This window comes from Chenopodium quinoa, unplaced genomic scaffold, assembly GCF_001683475.1.
Source record: "Chenopodium quinoa cultivar QQ74 unplaced genomic scaffold, ASM168347v1, whole genome shotgun sequence".
Lineage (NCBI taxonomy): Eukaryota > Viridiplantae > Streptophyta > Magnoliopsida > Caryophyllales > Amaranthaceae > Chenopodium > Chenopodium quinoa.
The window spans coordinates 7,006,680-7,029,745 of NW_018745286.1; the positions used below are offsets into that span (position 1 = coordinate 7,006,680).

At 37.3% G+C, this 23,066-nt stretch overlaps 2 protein-coding genes and 1 pseudogene across 2 annotated transcripts; 2 read left to right on the plus strand and 1 right to left on the minus strand.

Annotated features, from left to right (window-relative positions):
• Positions 1–528: 528 nt before the first annotated feature.
• LOC110712110 lies at positions 529–2,934 on the plus strand. The gene is made up of 6 exons (XM_021890530.1): positions 529–672; positions 1,077–1,139; positions 1,188–1,286; positions 1,382–1,878; positions 2,131–2,227; positions 2,344–2,934. Exons 1-6 carry the CDS (start codon positions 529–531, stop codon positions 2,932–2,934), a joined length of 1,491 nt encoding a protein of 496 aa, XP_021746222.1.
• Positions 2,935–7,865: 4,931 nt separating this feature from the next.
• Positions 7,866–11,117, plus strand: LOC110711840 (cytochrome b6-f complex iron-sulfur subunit, chloroplastic-like). The gene is made up of 5 exons (XM_021890274.1): positions 7,866–8,025; positions 8,164–8,411; positions 9,197–9,314; positions 10,018–10,200; positions 10,807–11,117. The coding sequence occupies exons 1-5, from the start codon at positions 7,987–7,989 to the stop codon at positions 10,909–10,911; spliced, it is 693 nt and encodes a 230-aa protein (XP_021745966.1). The 5' UTR covers positions 7,866–7,986; the 3' UTR covers positions 10,912–11,117.
• A 799-nt stretch (positions 11,118–11,916) lies between these two features.
• LOC110712111 lies at positions 11,917–22,475 on the minus strand (annotated as a pseudogene).
• Positions 22,476–23,066: the final 591 nt, after the last annotated feature.

Genomic DNA, 23,066 nt, shown 5'->3' on the forward strand with positions numbered 1-23,066 from the left:
CTGCATTCTATACATGATAGAAAGGATCTTTGGACAGGTATAAAAAATTTAACTATTCTTGACCTTCCTTGGTTGTGTGCTGGGGACTTTAATTCAGTCCTACATGATGGTGACAGAATTCATGGTAATATTGTGACTGATTATGAAATAAGAGACTTTAAGCAATTCATTGATGATATGGAGTTGTTTGAGATCAAGAGCAAGGGTTTCTTTCATTCTTGGTCGAATAAAGCTCAGTCAGGTCCTAAAACTTGTACTAGGATTGACAGAGGTTTGGTTAATCAGAGTTGGATGGATCAATATGCTCATGTGGAGGCCATTTATCTCTCTCCTTATCTTTATGATCATAGACCTATCCTTTTTGAAATCTTTGTCTCTCAGCTAAGGAAAGGAAGACCTTTCATATTCCTTAATTGTATAGCTTCTCATGGAAACTTTGAATATGTTGTTAAGGAGTCTTGAAGTGTTACTGTAACTGGAAATGCCATGGTTAAGGTGTAGAATAAGCATAATCTTGTTAAAGCTAAAATGAAGGATCTTAACACCAAGCACTTTAGTAACATTGATGATAGAATTGATAGTGCTCAGAAGGCATTGGAGGAGGTGCAGGGCAAGCTTACTGACAATCATGATTCTGAGTTGATTAATGTTAAAGATGAATGTATTAAGCAAGTCAAATACTGGAGGATATTCAGGAGAGCATTTACAGACAAAAGTCAAGAGTTGATTGGGTGAAATTAGGTGATAATAATAACCACTATTTCTTTTTTGTCATGAAGCATAGGTAGAGTAGAAATAGGATTGATTCTATTTTCAATTCTGCTAACACCATCTTGAAGAAACATAATGAGGTGGAGTAGGAAATTGTGGGGTTCTACAAAAAGTTTATGGGTTCTACCTCTGATTCTCTCCCTGCAATTGATTTGGTTACTCTGAGAAAAGGGAAGCAACTGTCACCTTCTGCTCAATAGTTGCTTATTTTTCCTATTACTACAGCTAAGATTGATGAGGCCCTTAAAGGAATTGATACCACCAAAGCTCCATGAATTTATGGTTTTAATTTCTTCTTTTTTCAGAAAATCTGGCATATTCTGAAAATTGATATCTATGTTGCTGTTTTAGAAATTTTCAATACTGGGGTAATGTAAAAACAATGGAATTGTACAACTATTACTCTTGTTCCTAAGGTGCAAAATCCCTCTTATGAGAAGGAGTATAGACCTATTTTCTGTTGTATTGTTCTCTACAAAATCATCCTTAAGATTTTGACTGTTAGGCTTGCTAGGGTAATAGGAGAGGTGGTTGATGATGCATGCTCAAGATGGTTTCATACTTGGGAAGCACATTTGTGACAACATCTTTCTTGCAACTGAGCTTATAGAGGGCTATGCTCATAAGTTCATCACCCCCAAGATGCATGATCAAGGTAGATCTTAAGAAAGCCTATGACTCCATTGAATGGAGCTTCTTAGGTAGTGTTATGGCTGAGTTGGGGTTCCCTGGTTCTTTTATTTCTAAGGTTTTAAGCTGTATCACTATAATTTCTTTCTCTTTGCTTATAAATGGTATCCCTTCTCTTCCTTTTGTTGCTGGAAAAGGGCTCAGACAAGGTGATCCCATGTCTCTTTTTCTCTTTGCTATTGGTATGGAATACTTGTCAAGATGTATGCATGAGCTTGACTCTATTCCTGATTTTAATTTTCACCCTAGGTGCGAAAAACTGCATGTCAGTCACCTCATGTTTGCATATGATCTATTAATGTTTGCCAGAGCTGATGAATGCTCTATCAAGTTGCTTCTTCAGGCCTCTTATCTTTCTGCAAATTTAGAGAAAAGTGAAGCTTATTTTGGGGGGGAGGGGTTTCTAATCAAGAACAGGTTGCTCTCATTCAAATTCTAGGCATGGCTCCTGTAATTATCCCTTTCAGGTATCTTGGGGTTCCCTTTTCCTAAAAAAAGCTCACTATCAGTCAATGTAAGCCTCTTGTGGATAGGGTTACAACAAGGATTAATGGCTGGACAGCTAGGTATTTATCCTATGCTGGCAGACTCCAACTTGTCAAGAGTGTTTTGTTTGGAGTGCAAACTTACTAGAGTCAAATCTTTATTCTTCCATAGAAAATTTTAAAGGAGATTGAAGCAAGGTTTAGAGCTTTTCTCTGGATTAGGTGATCTAATCCTTCAAAGAAGTCACTGGTGGCATGAAACTCAGTCTCTTTTTCCTAAAGTTAGTAGGGGTTGGAAATATCTCTTCCGGAATGGAACACTGCAACTGTCTCTAAGTTATTGTGGGATATTACTCTTAAAGCTGACTCACTCTCGATAAAATGGGTTCATATTTAGTATTTCAAGAACAAGAATTGCTGGGAAGCTGATATACCTAAGAAGAGTTCTTGGGTTTTGAGAAGAAAACTAAAATGCAGGCAAGTAATTGATAGTATTGGTGGTTGGGACAATGTGAGAAAAGAAGCAGGGCTGCAGATTAAAAAAATATATAGAATCATTAGACCTCAAGCTCCTAAAGTGCACTGGAAAAGGCTAATTTGCAATAGTCAAGCCTCACCAAAGAGTTTATTTGTTTTGTGGTTAGTTCTCTGGAATAGATTGTTAACCAAAGATAGGTTGGTAACTTGGGGTATTCAATGTGATCCAGTTTGTGTGCTTTGTCTGACCAATGCAAAAAGTGTGGAACATTTGTTCTTTGACTGTAGTTATTCTAAGAGAATCTGGCAAATGGTACTGAATATGCTGCAATGCAGGAAGGTAGTGCAATCTTTTCACTATGAAGCTGAATGGTATATTAAGCATTGCAGAAAATCGAGCTCAAATAGAAGGGTGCATCTGATGTTCCTAGCTGAAATAATTCACAACATTTGGATTCAGAGAAACAACATTATGTTTAATGGTTGTTGTATTCCTGCTGAGACTATTTAGATATATAGTTTTAAGAGTTGCTTGTAGATGAAATGATGCTGACAAATCTTTACTTATGATGCAATTGTTGTTTTGATTTGTCTGAACGATCTTAGGATTTGAGTCCAGTTTGTTCCTGGTTCTAGGGAGAACCCTTCCTAGAAGGTGGCTCCCTAGCCCCTGAAACTGTTTGGTTGGTGTTTGGCCTTTGGGTCTTGTGGTTGTATGGGGTTTTACAGTTTAGCTCCCTTGTAAACTGTAATATTTTCTCTCTTTTGGTAATAAAGTTTCTATTTACCAAAAAAAAAAACCTTGTAAAAATAGGTTACCAATCGGTTTTTGCATGTTTAAAATTATCACCCCCCAAAGATTGTAATATTTATGTATAATCCAAAGGTTGTATTATTTAAAAAGATTGGCCCAAAGGTTGTATCATTTTTTGTAATTTTTCCTTGTTCATATTTTGTAGCCATTTTTTTTTTGAAATATTTAGTTATAATATTCATCTTAATGCTTGGTCATGTGTATATCTTGTAATATTCTTTATATGATTTGATAATTTTTATTATAAGAAACATGACTTACTTTATATTTGTTTGTAATGTAATTAATTACTGAAACTATTTTTTTTTTCTATATGTCCATTACAATATCATATAACTAGCTAAATTATCAAATTTTATATCGATTACCTTGTTATGATGTATGAACAATTTTTTTTTTAAGCAAATAACTTAACTTTAATCTATATCCAATACCAAAGACATCAAAGTTATTACCCTTCGCGTTCTTTTTTTTTTTTTTTTTTATGTCTCCATACTTCGTATATGTTATCAAAAAAAAAAAAATTTCAATGAAATGAATTTTATAGCAAAAAAAAAAAAAAGGTTCAAGAAAAAAGAATGATTATATTACTGTAATCATTGATAATAATGAGGCGCACCCAGTTTATCTCCCAGATAAACAAGCATTGTTTATCTAGGGTTATAAATGTCATTTCAAAAGTAAAGGTAGGGGTGAATTAGTAAATTGTAATTGACCCTATATTGTAGCTTACTAACAGAGTTAACAAAATTGGGAACGACATTCCAAATCTACAGCTCACTACTAACGAAACCATGGAAGCATTCCAGTGACCAACCATGGAAGCCACCAACCGACAACAGCAATTGGCGTTAGGATCGGAGGTCAACAATTTTCAGCGGCTTCGCCGCCAAATTAAACTAAAACCCTAAGAACAAAGGAAGTAATGAAGGGTATTGTTAACCCAAAGGGTAGTCTTTATCATCATCCTCCATTGATCTTCTTCCTTGAACCGAGAAACAGAGAAAAAATTGAAGAAGAGAGAAGTAAGTTAAACGTTTGGACTTAACGTCGTCTATTTTCCTTTTTCAATGACAAGTGTTCAAAATTCAATTTGCACTTTTTTATTAATTTTGTTGTCAGCCAGCACGAAAACCAAGCTACTTTATGTACTTTTTATTATATTTTTATATTGTGATAAACATTCCTTGTTTATCTAGAAGATAAACTTGGATTTTTCTGATAATAATATTATTCTAATTACCCTTTTTAAAGGTAAATTTTAATTACCTTATATAATAGTATATATGGCAATTTACCTAGTATATTATTGAAAATATGTACTAATATGCGATTTAATTGTATACAGATTGAATATGGTTACTAAAATGAGAAGATAGTAATATACGCTATAAATAAATTGAGATTTTTAATTTTATACACTCTTTAGAACTTATTGTAATATACTTTGTATGTATAAGTGAATCAATTGTAATTTAAAAATATTTTATTTTATATATTAACCTGAATTACATAAGAGACATTGCATATATAAAAAAAAAAATTACAGTATCCAGAATAAATATATTTGTATAATTTGATTTTTTGATTTGGTAAATATGTGGTAAATATTTTCTTTGAATAAATATATAAAAATTTACGTATATATTCAATCAATGAATATTTTTTAAAAAATAGATTTTTTTTAAAGCGGAGGAAAAAAAACTGCACTAAGAAATGAAACGTGTCATTACTGCTGTTTGTTTTAGTATTATGTTATTAATTGATTGATTTAAAAATTGTGAGTTACTTCATAATATCTGTTTTAATATTATATTGTTGATGATTTACAAATTTGACACTTAATTTACATTTTGTGTTGGAAAAATTACTTTAAATAATCCAACATTTACCCCATTGTTTCAAAATAAATCAAACTTTAAATTATTCTAGAATAATCCAACCTTTAACCCTCATCTTCCAGTAACAAACCCAAATGACCTGCTACCTAAGCAACAGGTCATTTTTTTTATTTTTTTATTTTTTCCGTTTTGACCACCCTTGACCACCTTATACCATAAACAACCACCACGTACACCTTTGGCCACCATTAATAGCACCTACAACCGCACTAGCCCAACCTACGTCCACAACAGCCTCGCAACACGCCCACCAACCATCACCAATCACCAGCTACCCCCCCTACCACACCATCGACGGCCTCACGGCCCTGCTCCACCTAACTAACTAACACCCCCAAGCAGCAGCTCTCGTATCTCCAGCGACAACCAACCATCGCACCACTACTCCTTCACCCCGCATCTCCACCACCATCACCTTCTCCATCCACCGCACCCCTGCACCGAAAAACTCCACCAATCACCAGCCCGCAATTGCAACCCAAACCACCCAATTTCACTCACAGCAATCCCCCAAATACACGCACCTATCCCAATTGACCGCTCTCTCTCAGCCGCACCTACAAACAATCACCAAACTACCGGCTTGATTGATTACTTGATTGCAATTAATGGAGGAGGTTCATTTAACGGGGAGGGGAAGGGAGGGTTGGGTGGGGTTTCCATTGTGGGTGGGAATTGGAATTACGGTAGAGCTGGGTTGGGTTTGAACCGCCGGCTAAGGAGGGTGGCATTGCGGGTAGTTTTGGGGGAAAGGGGGTGTTTTCTGGTGGGCTAGGAGCGTTAGGGGGCTAAGGGGGTGTTTCCCTGTGGACTATGGTGGTGACGGGGGAAGAGAGAGAGCAAGAAGAAAGAAGGTGATGGGTGGGTTTTTTTTTTTAAAATTTATTTTACGGCTATTTTATCGAATGCACTGAGTAATGTCAAAATTCACCAAATGTCATCAAGTTTTTCAAATTTGCCAAATGCTATTGAGGTTTAGTATAATATCACCAAATGTTATTTCCGTTAGTTGACCGTCAATGTCAGTTAGTTGACCCCACCATTTGCGACGTGTCACCTTTTGATTGATCCGTTTTTTTTAAAAAAAATTAAACAAAAATTAAAAAAAAACCAAAAATATTAAAATAATTAAAAAAAATAATAAAAAAAGAAGAAAACCACCAAATTAAAACCAGCCACCCTGCCCCCCACCCTGACCACCTCCTGCCGACGCTGTACTACCCCGGGAAACGCGCGCCAGATCCAGCGACACCCACCCGCCGGCGCCGTACTATCACTGCAATGAACTTCCTCCCTTTCCCTCTCACTCTCTCTTTCTCTCTCCTCCCTTTCCTCCTCCCCACCACCCAAATGACGATTCTGCCCTTGATGGTTGAAACCCTGGTGAACATGGTGGCTTGAAACGGTGTCGCTTTTAGCTGAAGGGTGGAAGAATTCCGAATAAGGAGGAGAAGGAGGAGGGTAGAAATTATCCCAATTCCAAACGGAAGAAGCCTGAGAAGGGGTAGAAGCGTAATTATAATTAGGAACACTGACATAAATTGTCTCCATTGCTCTCGGAAAATCGAAATTTCCGGCGAATGATTTAGGGGTTGAAGATGAAACACTAGAATTCGACAAAATATGGGGCAATTTCGGACCCCTTTTTACCCTCCCTTTTTCAACAATATTACCAGATTTAACACTCAAATCAGACAAAGTATGGGGCACTTTCGAACTCCCAATCGTCGGAGAACACTCCGGTGGAGGCAGTGGCGGTTGCGCAACCGGAGAATACGGGACAGTTTTGATCAGAGGCAGAGGTTTAGGGATATGTGTAGTAGAGGAATTGGAGGAGAAAGAAAATGGCGATTTGGGTATTGAAGGAATTCGATTGTTCTGAGAATGGCTGAGGAGAACAGAAGGGAAGGGGAGACGACGAGGAGGGGTTCGCCGGCGGCGAAGTCGGTGAGAGCGTTGCCGGTGACGCGGAGTGAGCGGCAGTAGTCGCTGGATCTGGCACGCGTTTTCAGGGGTAGTACGGCGCCGGCGGGAGGTGGTCAGGGTGGGGAGCAGGGTGGCAGAGTGGCTGGTTTTAGTTTGGTGGTTTTCTTATTTTTTTTTAATTTTTTAAAATGTTTTTGGTTTTTTTTTTTTAATTTTTTTAATTATATATATATATTTTAAAACAGACCAATCAGAAAGTGACACGTGGCAAGTGGTGGGGTCAACTAACGGACAAGATATTTGGTGATATTGTACTAAGCCTTAGTGGCATTTGGTAAATTTTGAAAAACTTGATGACATTTGGTGAAATTTTGAAATTAATTTATGACATTTGGTGAAATAGCCGTTTATTTTACAACTCAATTTTAAAAAAAAAGTAAATTAAAAAAAAAACAATCATGAAGTGCCACGTAGCACATATTACCAATTGCACTGAATAGGTGACCTGCAAGGTGTGATATGAAAAGATGGGGGTAAAAGATGTGATTATTCTGAAATAATTCAAAAATTAGTTTATTATAAAAGAATGGGGCAAAAGTTGAATTATTTAAAGTAATTTTTCCTTTTGTGCTTATGAACTTCAGTTTTCTCTATTTGAAATACATCTCAAATCCGGTCCACATGCCATATACTCTAAAAAAGAATATAAGAAGGAACGTGTGGCTCCTTGTACTATAAAACACATTATCCCACTCCAACCCATCGACTTACCTTATCCACAAAATCGTTCGTGGCTGAACCCACCTCACATATTTATTAACTTACTATTAGTCGCTCAATGCCTTCGATTTATCAACACCTTTTTTCAAACCCCATCATCTTAATCTTCAACAAATTGCATCTTTCACAAGAATAAGCTCCTATGGCATCCTCCACCCTCTCATCCGCCACCCCATCTCAGGTACGTACTCTTCGACACGGTACAACATTTATGATCATTACTTGTTAAAGTCTCCAGGGGTGATACTAAAAACATGTGATTAAGTCCTGTCTATATTATTACACTTTTGACCCTCTTTTTTTTGTGCTGGATGGTTAGCTATGTTCGAGCAAGAGTGGAATGTTCGCGCCATCTTTGGCTTTTTCGAAAGCCGGCAGAGTGAATGTTTTGATTGGAAAGGAAAGAGTAGGAGGGATGAAGCTAACATGCCAAGCTACTAGCATTCCAGCAGATGATGTGCCTGACATGAAAAAAAGAGAATTAATGAATTTGTTGTTGTTGGGTGCCATTTCTCTTCCTACTGGTTTCATGTTGGTTCCTTATGCAGGTTTCTTTGTCCCCCCTGGGTAAGCTACTTCGTCTCAATTTAGGATATCGACAAAATCATGCATCAATCAGTGTTATTTATATATGTTTATTATTTCAATTTAAATTAGCTTCTTATACTTATTAGAGTTATATAGTACTATAATTGACCTTTTTATTATTTGTAAATTAGTAAATGCCAAGAGTACTATTATTGAGTATGACCACCCTTCAGAATGAGTCTAGTTCATTATTATGCCTTTGTTAGTTAATCCGAGATGAGCACAAGTAATCATTTGATTTTATAATTCTTTGACTGGATATTCAACTATTTTATATTTAATTAAATTGATTTAAATTGAATTTGTAATTAAATTTTGGTTTTGATTTAGTAAACAATCAAAGTTTACTGAAATACGATATAAGATGTTGTAAGAAGTATATCACATACTTCGTATTTTATATATCCTGAAGATGAACTTGAAGTTTCCTAGGTGTGGATGCTTTAGTTGAGGCAGATACATTCAGTAAATAAGTCCTCTGCCAGTCTGCCTATACCTGTTTTTGGCCTTGTTTTTCCTCGATATATTTCTACTTTTTCGTAATGAGGGCTTCTATGTGAAAAAAAGTGAGTAAAAATTCATTTGTTTCATTTGCATGCTTTTCTTTAGGAAGCAAATGAAGACTAGGGCAGTATATCCGTATTATGCAGGAACTGTTCTTTCACACTGATTTAATATCTGCATCTTCACCGATTGAATGTATTGATGTTGTTTGAGTTTTATGCTCTAAATTTTGCTCTGTTATCTTAATCTGTCAACAAAAGTGGAGGAGGTGGCACTGGTGGTACCATTGCTAAGGATGCTCTTGGCAATGATGTCATTGCTTCTGAATGGCTCAAGACCCATGGACCTGGAGACCGGACCCTTACCCAAGGATTGAAGGTATCTCTGCCATCCTCCATAATCTACCTTTTCTCTCTTGGTCTCTCTATTTTACACTAGCCTAGTACGGAGAAGTACGTAAAATGTGAGCATAGGCAAACAATTTTCTACAAAGCAGTCTAGTTATTTGGACTTTACCAATATTCTAATCTGTGCTTATGTGTTATGTATATTGGACCAGAAACTGGTGTCCATTACTGCTGTCATTGCGGATTATATTATTTTTATAGGCTTTCTCTTGGTGTAGTTTGTTATTGAGGGTATGAATTCTTGAAAACATTTTTGGGTTGTACATAGATTTTAAAGAAACTAAATTACCGGTCATTCAGCATGATGCTCATATACCTAGTATGATACTGAGCCTATGTTCACTTCACCTTATTTAAGATGTTTTTATTTATAGATTTATATCATCTAGTTTAATCAGCTCTTGAATCTTCCTTGTCTAGTCTAGCCATTTTGAATTATTCTGGTTTGGTTAGAAATTATTGTCTAGCTTGAGGTTTTAATAATATTACAGTATACTTTCGTATGTTATAATCCGGTCTGAATTCTTCTAGCCTGGTTTGATATGATCTGGATTGATTTGAATAAGTAACAAGTTGTAACTAATAAAGTTAAGAAAACAAAACTTTAGTGAGTATCAGTCAGCTACTGGTGGAGTTGTGGAGTTTATTCTTACAATTTACTGATGCTGCATTAGGGAGATCCAACATACTTAGTTGTGGAGAGCGACAAAACTCTTGCAACATATGGAATCAATGCTGTTTGCACACATCTTGGGTGTGTGGTGCCATGGAATGCTGCGGAGAACAAATTCATCTGTCCGTGCCATGGATCCCAATACAATAACCAAGGCAGAGTTGTCCGAGGACCTGCACCTTTGGTAAGCGCTTAATATGGTTTCTCATCTCTTTCGTTAGCTAGGTAATTGGTAATTACTTTACGGAGTATTTAGTAACCTTGGGTTTTTGAAGAAGTAAAGAGCTTAGCATCTCCCATCTGTATATTAAAGAGAACTAGCAAAGAGAACTAGCAAGAGAAACATGTTGTGCTCGTTCTGTCATTTATTGCGTCTTGGAAGTAACTGTTTGTGGGAAAGGATGAAAGGAGTTTGTTCATTATTTTGGAAACAAACCTGGAGGTCATTTTGTTCAATTTGTTAAGTCAAGTTAGTTCCATTAATAACATCCGTGCCACCTTAGAAAGAAGTTAGTGTTAAACTTCGTAAGTTCTCTCACCATCGTGAATGATACCCAAAAGAATTCCAAAAAGGACAGACATTGGTGAGGTAGGACTTGTGGGAGTTGTAAAATATTTACTAATGAGTGATAGTTATGGTATATTAACGTAACATCTTATAAACGACTGCAATCAAATAAGCCTTTTACATAGGGAAAGATTGTTATAAATTCAGTATTATGAATTTCAATGACAGTTGTAGATAAATATTATATTCCCTAATCTGTTTTGTTCTGTAATTGTGTGACAGTCATTGGCATTGGCGCATTGTGATGTTGATGACGGAAAGGTGGTGTTCGTTCCATGGACCGAAACAGATTTCAGAACTGGTGATGAACCATGGTGGTCGGCATAAGACTAGATTCACTCTTGTCAGTCGTCGTTTTGAATTCATTGTGAAGTGGACTACATAGTTCTGCATCACCAAAGATACATTTGAGTACAGTAGATAGTATTGTAAACTGTGTGATGTTGAATATCTAAGGACAGCAATATTAAAGTTTTTCCTGGCAGATACATTTTCCTGCTACTGATATAAATTATCTATATCTTACATATTCATGGTTTGAAGCAAAGCCATTGTTTACTTCAGCTGTGCTAAAAATATCTCATTTTTCAAGGGTAAGGATTAACATGTCTAGGATGAGGAACTACTTCTGCAAATATAACAGAGAGTAGATGAGATTTATACAATTATATTCCATCCGTCCCCTAAATATAAACCCCATTTCTCACTCAGGGAAATATATACAATTTTAGGGGAGGAAGTGCACTGGGTATTATGTATTAGGATCTTGCTAACAAGCGCCCCAAGCACTTAAATAATGAGTTATTATATTTCCTCATATGGACTTTCTTTGTTTTATAATGATATTCCCATTTATGTATATATATCGCTGTAAATTTTCGACCGCAAATATCTTAAGCCTTACTGTTTCAAATTTTATAAAACTTGGATATTAATATTGTACTAATCAAGAACGCTGTTAAAATACTTTACAAGAAGGTTTTATCGAATGTGTAGAAAAACATCAAGACACTAACCACTACTTTTGGTATTAACTCTGCGACACCACATATGAGTGGTATTATTGTCCCACATTGAAAGAATATAAGGGGCCATTTGGTAGGGGTATTGTTTATCAAAGTGGAAGGGAATTAGATTAACTACTCTTATTCCCTTTGGTGTTGTTTGTTAGGGTTTTTTTTTCCATTCCCTTTACCCTCTTCATTCTCCTAAAGTCTTCCAAGTTGATTCCTCACTCTTACAATGTTGCTTTTTAGTAGCTAGGGTTTTGGGGTGGGGGAGGGGCGGCTGGGGTTTTCGAGGGTGGGGGAGGGTTTTTTTAGGATTCTTTCAGGGAGGGGGATTCGGGAAGGGGTGACATGGGTAGGGGAGTTGTAGGGAGAGGGGGGGGGGTGCGGTTGGGTGGCTAGGTGGTTTGAATTGGTAGTTTTGTGGTGTATGTGATTGTTTTTCTTGTGTGAAACAAACAATGCAACATTGTATATCAAGGGAGTTACATTCTATTCTTCTCCTTTCCTTTTGTTTAAGTCATTACCTTTCCTTAAATCAAAGTGATGGGAAATGTATCTCACATAGAAGAAACAAGAAAGTTGTGTCTATAGAGCTACTCTTCTCATTACCATATTATTTTGACGTGAATTTTATTTGACTTACAAAGTGGACACTCGCCTATTTAACAAATATTCAACATAATTAACTTAGTTGTTTAAAAAAAAAAAAAATTCTTAGAAGATATCTTTTCGAAAAAAAAAATATAGAGGATCACAAATTATCCAATTACAAGAAGAATTTTACTTTCAATTCTCAAACATTAAGGAATGAATCAACTTACTTTTCCTCTAATTTTGATGCATTTTTTTTCTCTCTAAATAGTTTTCCATCCATTTTTGAAAATGATACTTCTGGCCGTCTCTTGAATCAACTTCCAAAGGCTATCAATGTGACACTTCTGAGTCATTGAACCTCCAATTACGCAACGTATAGCAAACTTACCTCCTATAACTGCATGAGTCATGTAAGCTTGGCCACTTAAGTTCACAACTTCTAACAATGTCTGGTTTATCACATTCAAATTCCCATCATTAGTAACTTGCTTAATTCTAAAGCAAACCAACGAAAATTTCCTAGGCACGATCAACTCGAGCTGCTTATCTTTCTGAATCAAGGATTCCAAATGCTTGGCTAACTCTATATCACTACGTATATGAGCCATCAAATTATCTGAGCCATATCGACGAATCACTATCCAAAGTTTTAAGGGCTCAAAAACGACGACTTATAGCAATCTGCCAATCTTTGAAGTCTATTACTTCATTTAGATCAGAAGCCTTATTTCTGAGGATTTCAGAGTTGGTAGAAAGAGAATCGACGAGTAATTTGGGGTTCCTTAGCCATAAACAAGTGCAATCCATATTGGTTAAGAGCCATTTGTGTGGGTTCATGCTAATTGAATCAGCAAACTCCATTCCATTCAAATAATGTCTACATTCTGGGCATATGCAAGCACTTCCTGTAAAATTATTCAGTAAATATGATTATACATGTCTAAACCCAAATTATGATAATACGATAATGCATGTCTTGTTAAAAGACGTCATGCTGGCTCTTGATACCATGTTAAAGGATCATCTCAACTAAAAACTTAAACTTATGAATAAATTCCAGGATTGGTTTACATGTCAAAATCTAGAATACGATAATATGATTATACTTGTCTAAACCCAATTTACGATAATATGATTATACATGTCTAAACCCAATTTATGATATATAATTGAGTAATTGATATGTGTATACGAAGTGGATGTAAGTCTCTGTTCATCACAAAGTGTTCAGCCGAAATTTATGACATGTTTTTTTAATTGTTAAGAAAAGTACACTGGAAGTTGGGAAAATCTTTTCTCAAGACTGTAATGAATGTATGCATTTGCTGAATTGTACTTATTTCTTCACATCCACCCAATTGGCCACCAGAGTTATTGTTTATCCGTATTTTCACCAATTCACCATATCTTATTTAGGGTACTTACAAAATTATATTCCGTATATATTACAGTATTAAAATTTGAATATCCAAGTACATAAAAATGGAGATATTTATAAAATAAGGGATAAACGTGAAAAGTTATAACACAAAAAACAAAAAAAAAAAAAAAAAAAAACCGTGTGTTTACCATTATTCTAAAAAAAATTATGCAAAAATTATATTCTACAAAGATATGCAAAAATTATAAAAATGTTACTATATATTCTAAACGTGGAAATTGAATTGAATTCGTCGATGATACTCAATGAAAATAAGATACCTGCATACCTCTTCTACAAATGCAAGCACTGCAATACACCCTTCATATATATAATTTTTACATGATTTAGACTTAATCTACAAATTTTAGAGGTGGCTGTGTAAAAGTGCATAACAATGGCAGAGAATTCTCTATTGTATTCATACGCATGACATGCACAATATATATATCTCTGATAGTTGAGATATAGTTTTATCTTTACAGCAAATATTATCCAAGCTATCATCTATACTTATCTTTAGTAGTCTATAGTTACCATATATTCCTCGTAATCTTATCACCCTCCCTCAAGTTGGAGCATAAGTCAAGCATGCCTAACTTGTGAAGTAAGTTGTCAAATTGAGGTTTGCCCAATGCTTTTGTGAATACATCCGCTAACTAATCCGTAGTTGGTATATAAGAAGGGGCAATTAACCCATCACGGATTGCATCTCGAACAAAATGACAGTCGACCTCGATGTGCTTAGTCATGTTCGTGAAAAACGGGGTTTTGCGCAATATGTAACGCAGACTAGCTATCACAATAAAGAAGTATAGCCTTTGGAAGGTGAACACCCAAACTCAATAGAAGCCCTTTTAACCACTTCAATTCACATGTAATCGCAGCCATAGAGCGATACTCCGCCTCGGCAGATGACGTGCATACCGTGGGCTGCTTTTTGGTTTTCCAAGAAATTGGGGACTGCCACAAAAAAACTAACCACCCTGTTAAAGAACGTCAAGTAAGTAGACAGGCTGTCCAATCAGAATCACACCAACCAGTTAATGATAAAGTGCTCTCCGAGCTTAATAAAATGCCTTGTCCCGGCGTGCCTTTCAAATACCGTACTACCCGAAGTGCATCGTCCCAATGCTCCTGCCGAGGTTCATTCATGAATTGGGACAAAATGTGAACCGCATATGTCAAATCAGGTCTAGTGACAGCTAAGTATATGAGTCTCCCCACCAAACGTCGATAAGGCTCAGGATCCGGCAACAAAGGGCCATTTGAATGACCCAGTTGATGATTCTGCGCAATCGGAGACGTAGCCGGTTTGCTACCCAAAAGTCCCGCACTAGTTACAATATCTAGGGCATATTTTCTTTGAGAAAGAAATATCCCGGTTGAGCTATAGGAAACCTCTATACCAAGGAAATATTTCAGAATTCCAAGGTCTTTCATGTGAAAACAAGAACTTAGATAGTCCTTAAAAATATTAATTACAGCGGAATTGTTACCCGAAATAATCAAATCATCTACATACACCAAGATATTCAACTGCACAGGCCCCTTAGTGTAAGTGAATAAAGAGTAGTCAGAGTATGATTGTAAAAATCTGTACCTCTTCAATGCGGTTACTAACTTCGCAAACCAACACCTTGGAGCCTGTTTTAATCCATATAAGGACTTTTTCAATTGACATACCATACCAGGAGAGTCCGAATTAAAACCCGGAGGAAGCTTCATATAAACTTCTTCATCAAGGTCACCGTGCAAAAATGCATTATGCACGTCCATTTGATGCAACTCCCAATTTTTTGAAGATCCAATAGCTAGGACAACCCGAACAATAACCATATTTGCAACAGGGGCGAAGGTTTCATCGTAATCTACCCCTTCAACTTGATGATTGCCAAAGACCACCAATCGGGCCTTCAATCGTTCAATGCTACCATCGGACTTGTGTTTGATTTTGTATACCCATTTGCTTCCTAAAGATTTCTTGCCTGGCGGAAGATATTCCATCACCCACGTTCCGTTATTTTCTAAGGCACGTATTCTTCCAACTTGGCTTTACACCAACCGTCGTCTGACATGGCTTCTTTGTATGACGTAGTCTCCATCCCTGCTGCTACAGCTGCAATAAAATTTCGGTGTTTCACAGAAAATTTGTCACAACTAACATAGTGTGCTATAGGATATGGCATACCTGAGGGAGGTGAAGATGTAATCTTAGATGAGACGGATGATGGACTATGTGTGTACACTGTATGCATGACGTAATCTTTGTACTTAACATTAGGCATTTTCTCCCGAAAACCACGACCCATATTATCATTTGTTGTAGCTAGTGGTGACCCACAATTTGGGTCATTGAGAGAAGTAGACGGATGTTGCTGCCCTTGGTGATGTGGCTGGGCAGAGACCTCCGCAATATGGCTGCGGTCTAGAGCTGTGCACCGCGGGTTGGTCGCGGTCTCTATTGTAGGCTGCTGTTGTTGAAGTTGTGGCTGGGCAGCTTCTGCCGCAGCCTCCTTGCGATCTGGGTCAGTTTGCCGCGGGTTGGCTGCGGTCCCTGCTGTTTGAGGCTACTAAACATCATGTGCTTCTTCCACATAATCTGAAAAATCTAAGTCTATGCCCACCTCATTATGTTCAATCTCGGGCACAAAATTGGTGGCACAAGCATCTAAATATGGGAATGTGTGTTCAAAGAATTTTACATCCCGGGACACAAAGAATTGTTTTGTATCCAAATCAAAAAGACGCCAACCCTTTGTGCCAAAAGGGTATCCAACAAATATACACTTTCTACTCCGACTAGCAAATTTGTCTCCCTTAGCACGTTGATTATGAGCGAAACATAAAGAACCAAATACCCGCAACTCTGTAAAGGATGGGGGATTCCCAAACAACAACTCATAGGGGGTACGCTTGTTTAAAATGCTAGATGGTATTTTATTAATCACATGTGTAGCGGCTAAAACACATTCACCCTAAAATTCAATTGGCAAACCACCTTGGAATCTCAAAGCCCTAGCAACATTAAGAATATGTTTGTGTTTTCGTTCAACCCTCCCGTTTTGTTGAGGGGTTCCGACACATGACGTGTGAAACAATATTCCATTTGCCAAAAAATAATCTTGCAAACAATTAAACTCGGTCCCATGATCACTCCGCACGATTTTCAGTTTTTGAGAGAATTGTCGGTCAATCATAGCAGTAAAGGACATGAACATTCGCAAAACTTCCATTTTATCAAGCAATAAATATACCCAAACATCTCGGGAAAAATCATCGATTATTGTCAAAAAATAACGAGCCCCACAAGAAGATGTTTTCTTGTAGGGACCCCATAAATCACAATGTATCAACTCGAAAATTCGAGTAGACTTATTATCACTCAAAGGAAAGCTATGCCTAGGTTGTTTAGCACGAAAACAAACTTCACAATATTTATTTAAACTACATTGTGTATTACTAAAAAAAAGAAGCCACTTTACTACTTTCTCGGACGGATGACCTAATCTGCTGTGCTATAGTTCCAAGGAAGAAGAGTTGTCCACTGAGATTGCGTGCACCGTTGTATCTGTACACAAGAAATATAGTCCATCCCGTCGTTCACCTGTTCCAATCACCTCCCTCGTTGGTAGGTCCTATATAGTACACATAGATGAGTTAGTAATAACGTGACAATTTAAATCATCACACAACTGTGAAACCGAAATTAAATTACAAGTCAATTTAGGGACAAAGAGAACGTTTTTGAGGGTGATTGATTTTGTTAATTTTACATCACCCTCTTTAAGAGCCACCACTGTTTTCCCATCCGGAAGGCCTATGGTGAAAGGAGACAAATCTTTAAGATTATGTATACAGGCTATGTTTCCTGTAACGTGGCGAGAGCACCCGGTATCAATAATCCACTCACCATTCAGTCTGTTCGAAGGGGGCGGAGGAGTACCAAATGCTGCCACGAGAGATCGCCATTATTCGGCAGAGAACCCAGTAGATGGCTGTACGGATACCTCTGTGTGCTGTGGCATCGGGGTTGCGTTAGCCTTCACATTGCCTTTCCCTTTGCTAACTGTTGAAGCCCCGATCTTACCCTTTTCCGCAGGCTTCGAGTTCAATGAAGAGGTCCCATATTTTTCCACGTACCATGTTGGAGTACCGTGGAGATCAAAGCATGTGGACGAGTCGTGACCCGTCTTTTGGCAGTGGGTGCAGGTGAGTGCCGCCCTCTCTGCGCGGCTGAGACGTGGTTTAGGTCTCGACTCCATTCTAACAGCAAAGCTCGCTACCTCTGGCCTCTCCACACGCACCTGAGAAATACCACGAACACGCTCATCCTGGAAACTTGCTGAAAAGCTCGGTTCAAAGAGGGAAGAGGATCTTGGGAGAGGATGTTTGATCGAAGAGCAGCATAATAATCTGAATGAATACCCAATAAAAATTGCTGAAGACGATCATTCTCACGCCTTATTTCGTGCTGTCTACCAACACCACAAGTGCATAAACCACACTTGCAACTAATCAGAGGTTCATATTTGGCGAGGTCGTCCCATAAGACCCCTTCAACTTGCCAAAGTACACTACAACAGCCATGGTACTGGATTGTTCACACCGATTGATTTCCGCCTTCAATTGCTGAATACGAGGGCCATTCACCACACAAAACCTCTCGTTCAAATCATCCCACAATCGCTTAGCATTTTCATAGTTCGATAATAAGGACCGTACCTCTGGGTCAATTGTATTCATGAGCCATGATATGAGCATGCAATGCAATGTGACCCAATCATCCTTGGTGGCGGGAGGCACGGCATCAACGATAGTTCCATTAAGGAACCCAAACTTCCTTCGCGACGAAAGGGCTACATTAATTAAGTGAGCCCAATCATCAAAATTGTCTAGTTTTAGACGCACCGGAGTTATGAACTCCCCAGGTTTATCCTGAGGACCGAGATAAAAGGGGGAGTTTGGTTCAAGTTTTGACATGGGTGGAGGGGTAGTCATGGTTGTGTAAAAAAAACCTATGCCGATACCATGTAAAAGTGCATAACAATGGCAGAGAATTCTTTATTGTATTCATACGCATGACATGCACAATATATATATCTCTGATAGTTGAGATATATATCTCTGATAGTTGAGATATAGTTTTATCTTTACAACAAATATTATCCAAGCTATCATCTATACTTATCTTTAGTAATCTATAGTTATCATATATTCCTCATAATCTTATCAGGTTGCGTTAACAAAATAATGATTAATTACCTTGGTCAGCTTGGTGAAATAAGATTAGAATATACAAAGTAACATATAGGTTTAAGTATTTTGGGACAAGCATAATGTGCAAGTTCAGATGGAACTTGGTGAATATGTAATCAATCTAATTTACCACTCCTAAATCTACAATGACCAAAATGTTACTTTAGGGCGCGACTAGATGCATAAAAAATTACCTGCAAAAGCAGTATTAACATGAAGCCAAGCACCAAATTCCTTAGCTATTCGACCAAGGCCGTTAATGGGATTGACAACACCAGATCCTGTTGCCCCAACATAAGCGCAAACATACAAAGGTACTATCCCTTGTGATATGTCAGCCTCAATTGATTCCTTGATTTTGTTGGTGATAATCCAAAGTATGTGGAGGAAGAAGTTGGAAGAACTCGAAAATTCCAAGGGGAAATTCCAACAAGTTTAGCTGATTTTCGGAATGAAAAATGGATTTGATATGAAGCATACACAACCAATTTTGTTATCTTTTCTTCACCATGAGTGTCCAATGCACAATCCCTTGAGGCTGCTTTAGTGCACACTACTGCTTCACATGTACTACCTGTGAGTATATTCAATATAACTTGCTATGAAAAAAAAACCATTGTAAAAATTTCATTACATATGTAAAACTTGTGTAGGTAATCTATTATCCCCTCCGATACATTTTGTTCTTTCCACTTGATCATTCTGTCTCATACGATGATAATATGATTTTTCATTCCTTTCCTTCGCTATCCCTTTCTTAATTCCATTACCTTTACCCTGTACAAACCAAACGCCTCTGGTTGTATAATAAATAAAGCTAATATAAATATCTAATCATGTTCATTAATTTTAAATGACATAATATACTAATGATTGTTAATATTTAATAAGTTAAACATTCAACCTTCAGCAATATATAACCATATAGTGTACGTACCATGCATGACACCACCACCTCCACCATAGAAAAGAAATTGTTGAGGAAGGAGCAATTTTCCCATCCAATCCATGACAATGGCTTCAAGTTCAGTGGAAGCCAGCGACGCTATCCAATTAGCACTACCACAAAAAGTGGAAAAAGCAACACATTATACACAACTGTTAAGTTGGACAGGCGTTCTCTAGAAGTAAATAGAACGCCTTTATTAGAGGATAGCTTTATAAGATGAATCAAATAAAAACGTCCTTCATTAAGAACAGTTTAATATCATTTACCATAATTAAAGTATAAATAAAATAAAATATGGATTTACATTATAGAATGGTGTTCTATGTTGACAGTTCCACTTGATTTGTCAGTTATTATTTTATTTTTAACCACCCCACAAGTAAATACCTAATCCTCCTAAGTGTCCCTTATCTTCCACCGCCTCCTATTTCTCCATTATCTCTATAACTTCTCCTCCATGGATCTTTGCTTGTCTTCATCCTTAGATCCCTCTATGCTTTCTTCCATCTCCAATAAAATCCAAAGGTTTCTCTTTCTCTAGCTACTTCCTCTCCCCACCCTCCAAATAATTCATTTTCCCCCATTTCATTCGAGTTGCGAAATCAGTTACGAACCCATAAGATTCTCCGAAGCCCAGATCAAAACCCTCGAATTTTTTATTCCATGGCAAACGATTTCCATGAATCGCAAGCAGATCCATCTGTTCTCCCTCTGATAATGATTTGCCGGAGAAACCTAAGCGCCACAATACAAGCACCACCATCACTGCCACCATCGCCACTACCACCGCCATAGAAGCTCCATTGTTAGATTTTACTTGTATAAATCAAATACAAACTATGTGGGAACAAACCTAAAACAGTGTATAATTACAATAATTATACAACCAAATCAATATAATCAAATGTATTCAAGCCAAGCACTTCTAATTCAAAGAATTACAGAAATTACAATGAAATTAACTAATATGAAAAATTATAAACTTGCCTCACTTCCAAGCCTTATGAATGAACACGAACATGAGAATTCCAATGACCACGTGAGTTTCAAACCTTGATACTTTGTCTTAGACGTGTAAACACTTTCCTAAAGAGATTAATTTCCCCCACAATGGTGCTTGGGTTTTACCGGAAATTCTCTTTGAGATACATAAGACAACATTACGATCTTAGCACTAAGAATCATAATTAGATGATAAATTCTCAAATGAAGACTTAATTGATAGAGATTTTAATGAAGAGATTGCAAGTTTCTTCAATGAAAAATGTGGAGAACAGAGAAAAACCGAAGAGGAAGAGAGACTATTATATGTTTCTTTTAATTTCACATTAATAGAACGACAAAACCGCCAAACTGAAGGGCTGTGGGCGCGGGGGTGCAAGTCGCGGGCGCGGACAAGTGAAAATGGATTTCACCCTCTAAATTATGGAGAAGGCTGGTCGCGAGCTGGGAGAGGGCTCTCCCACATACACTCTAAATTACTAACAATCCTCCCCCATTTAGAGTGTATAATTTTAAAAATTTTCTCCACTTTTATCAATTAAGCCACATCTCATGCATCATTGCTAATGTCCCTACGAATTGAATTGAAACCTAGTACAACACACTTAACGATGATCATATCCCATGATTTTCCTATGGAGTGAATCACACGGATATCTCCGACCATTCGAAGGTGAAATACAAACAAGAAAAATCGAATTTAACATCACTTGACACTTTTATACAGCCATGTGTCCGTATCTTTCATAAGTTCATCAAAGTCAATATGTCCATCTAGACTTCTTGAAGCGGGTAAATTTCGAACTTACATAGGTAGGTTCACACATACGTAATAATGCCCTTGTGATAAGACACCTTCATCTAGAGCTTCTCAACTCTAAATCTGGAGAACTTTAAATAAAAGCTACCTAATAACATCACAAGTATTATGGCAATATAGGTCACAAAACATTGCTAACAAACATCAAAAATGCAATTCAACCACATTGAATCTAAGACTTGATGTTTCTTCAAGCGTTAGATTGGGTTTCACAAATTCGTATTTCTTGGACATAAACCCATTCCATTCAAAGCAAAGATGATGGAATGCCTTGGCATTGCTTTAGTAAAGCAATCCGCCAAATTCAATTTTGTAGGAACATAGTCAAGACTTATGACCCCATTAGCGATAAACTCTTTCACTAGGCTATGCCTAAGAGAAATATGCCGAGACTTACAAGCAATCCGCGAAATTCAATTTTGTAGGAACATAGTCAAGACTTATGACCCCATTAGTGATAAGCTCTTTCACTAAGCTATGCCTAAGAGAAATATGCCGAGACTTACCATTATACACTTGACTATATGCCTTTATCAATGCCGAATTTGAATCACAATGAATAGCCACCGATGACATAGGCTTTGGCAATAAAGGCAACTCTAACATGAGATTTCTCAACCATTCAGCTTCCTTACTAGCTGAAGCTAGAGCTATAAACTCCGCTACCATAGTGGAATCGGCAATGCAAGTTTGATTCTTGGAAGACCATGAAATGGCACCTCCCCCAAACATTAACACCCAACCACTAACAGAAGAATCATCCTCTTTGTAAGTGATCCAACTTGCAATCAGAATACCTTTCTGAAACCAAAGGAAATCCACTATAAGACAAACCATAATCCAATGTACCCTTAAGGTACCTCAAGACCCTCTAAATTGCAAACCAATGATGTACACCCGGGTTACTAGTAAATCTACTAAGTTTTCCTACAGCCAATGCAATATCCGGTCTTGTACTTGTCATGGCATACATCAAGGATCCAATTATCCTTGAAAATTCTGTAGGGTTTTGTAGAGACCATCTCTACGCGGAATAGAAACCCCCCAAGACCCGCCCCAATAATTAAAGCAATTAAAGCATGCATAAACATAATTAAACAATAATTAAGAGAAGGGAGAAATAAGTTATACCCTTGAAGCGTGCTTCGCTCGTAAACCGAGCTCTTACTTCGAAGCTTAAAGCCTCACAAGCATGACGGCCTCAAACGGCTCGTACCCACGACCCGACCCGAACGATTTTCGTCTCGAGGGTTAGTCGAGACTTGACCAAAAATAAAACTAGAGTTTATGAACTTAAAGGTTTTCTCAATAATTAGAGATGCCCTTTTGATTTCCACTCAAGTTGATTTCCAAATGCCCAATTATGGGGTATTTATAGAGAAATGCAACTTGCACTCCCATTCATGATCAATGTGGGATAGTTTGCAT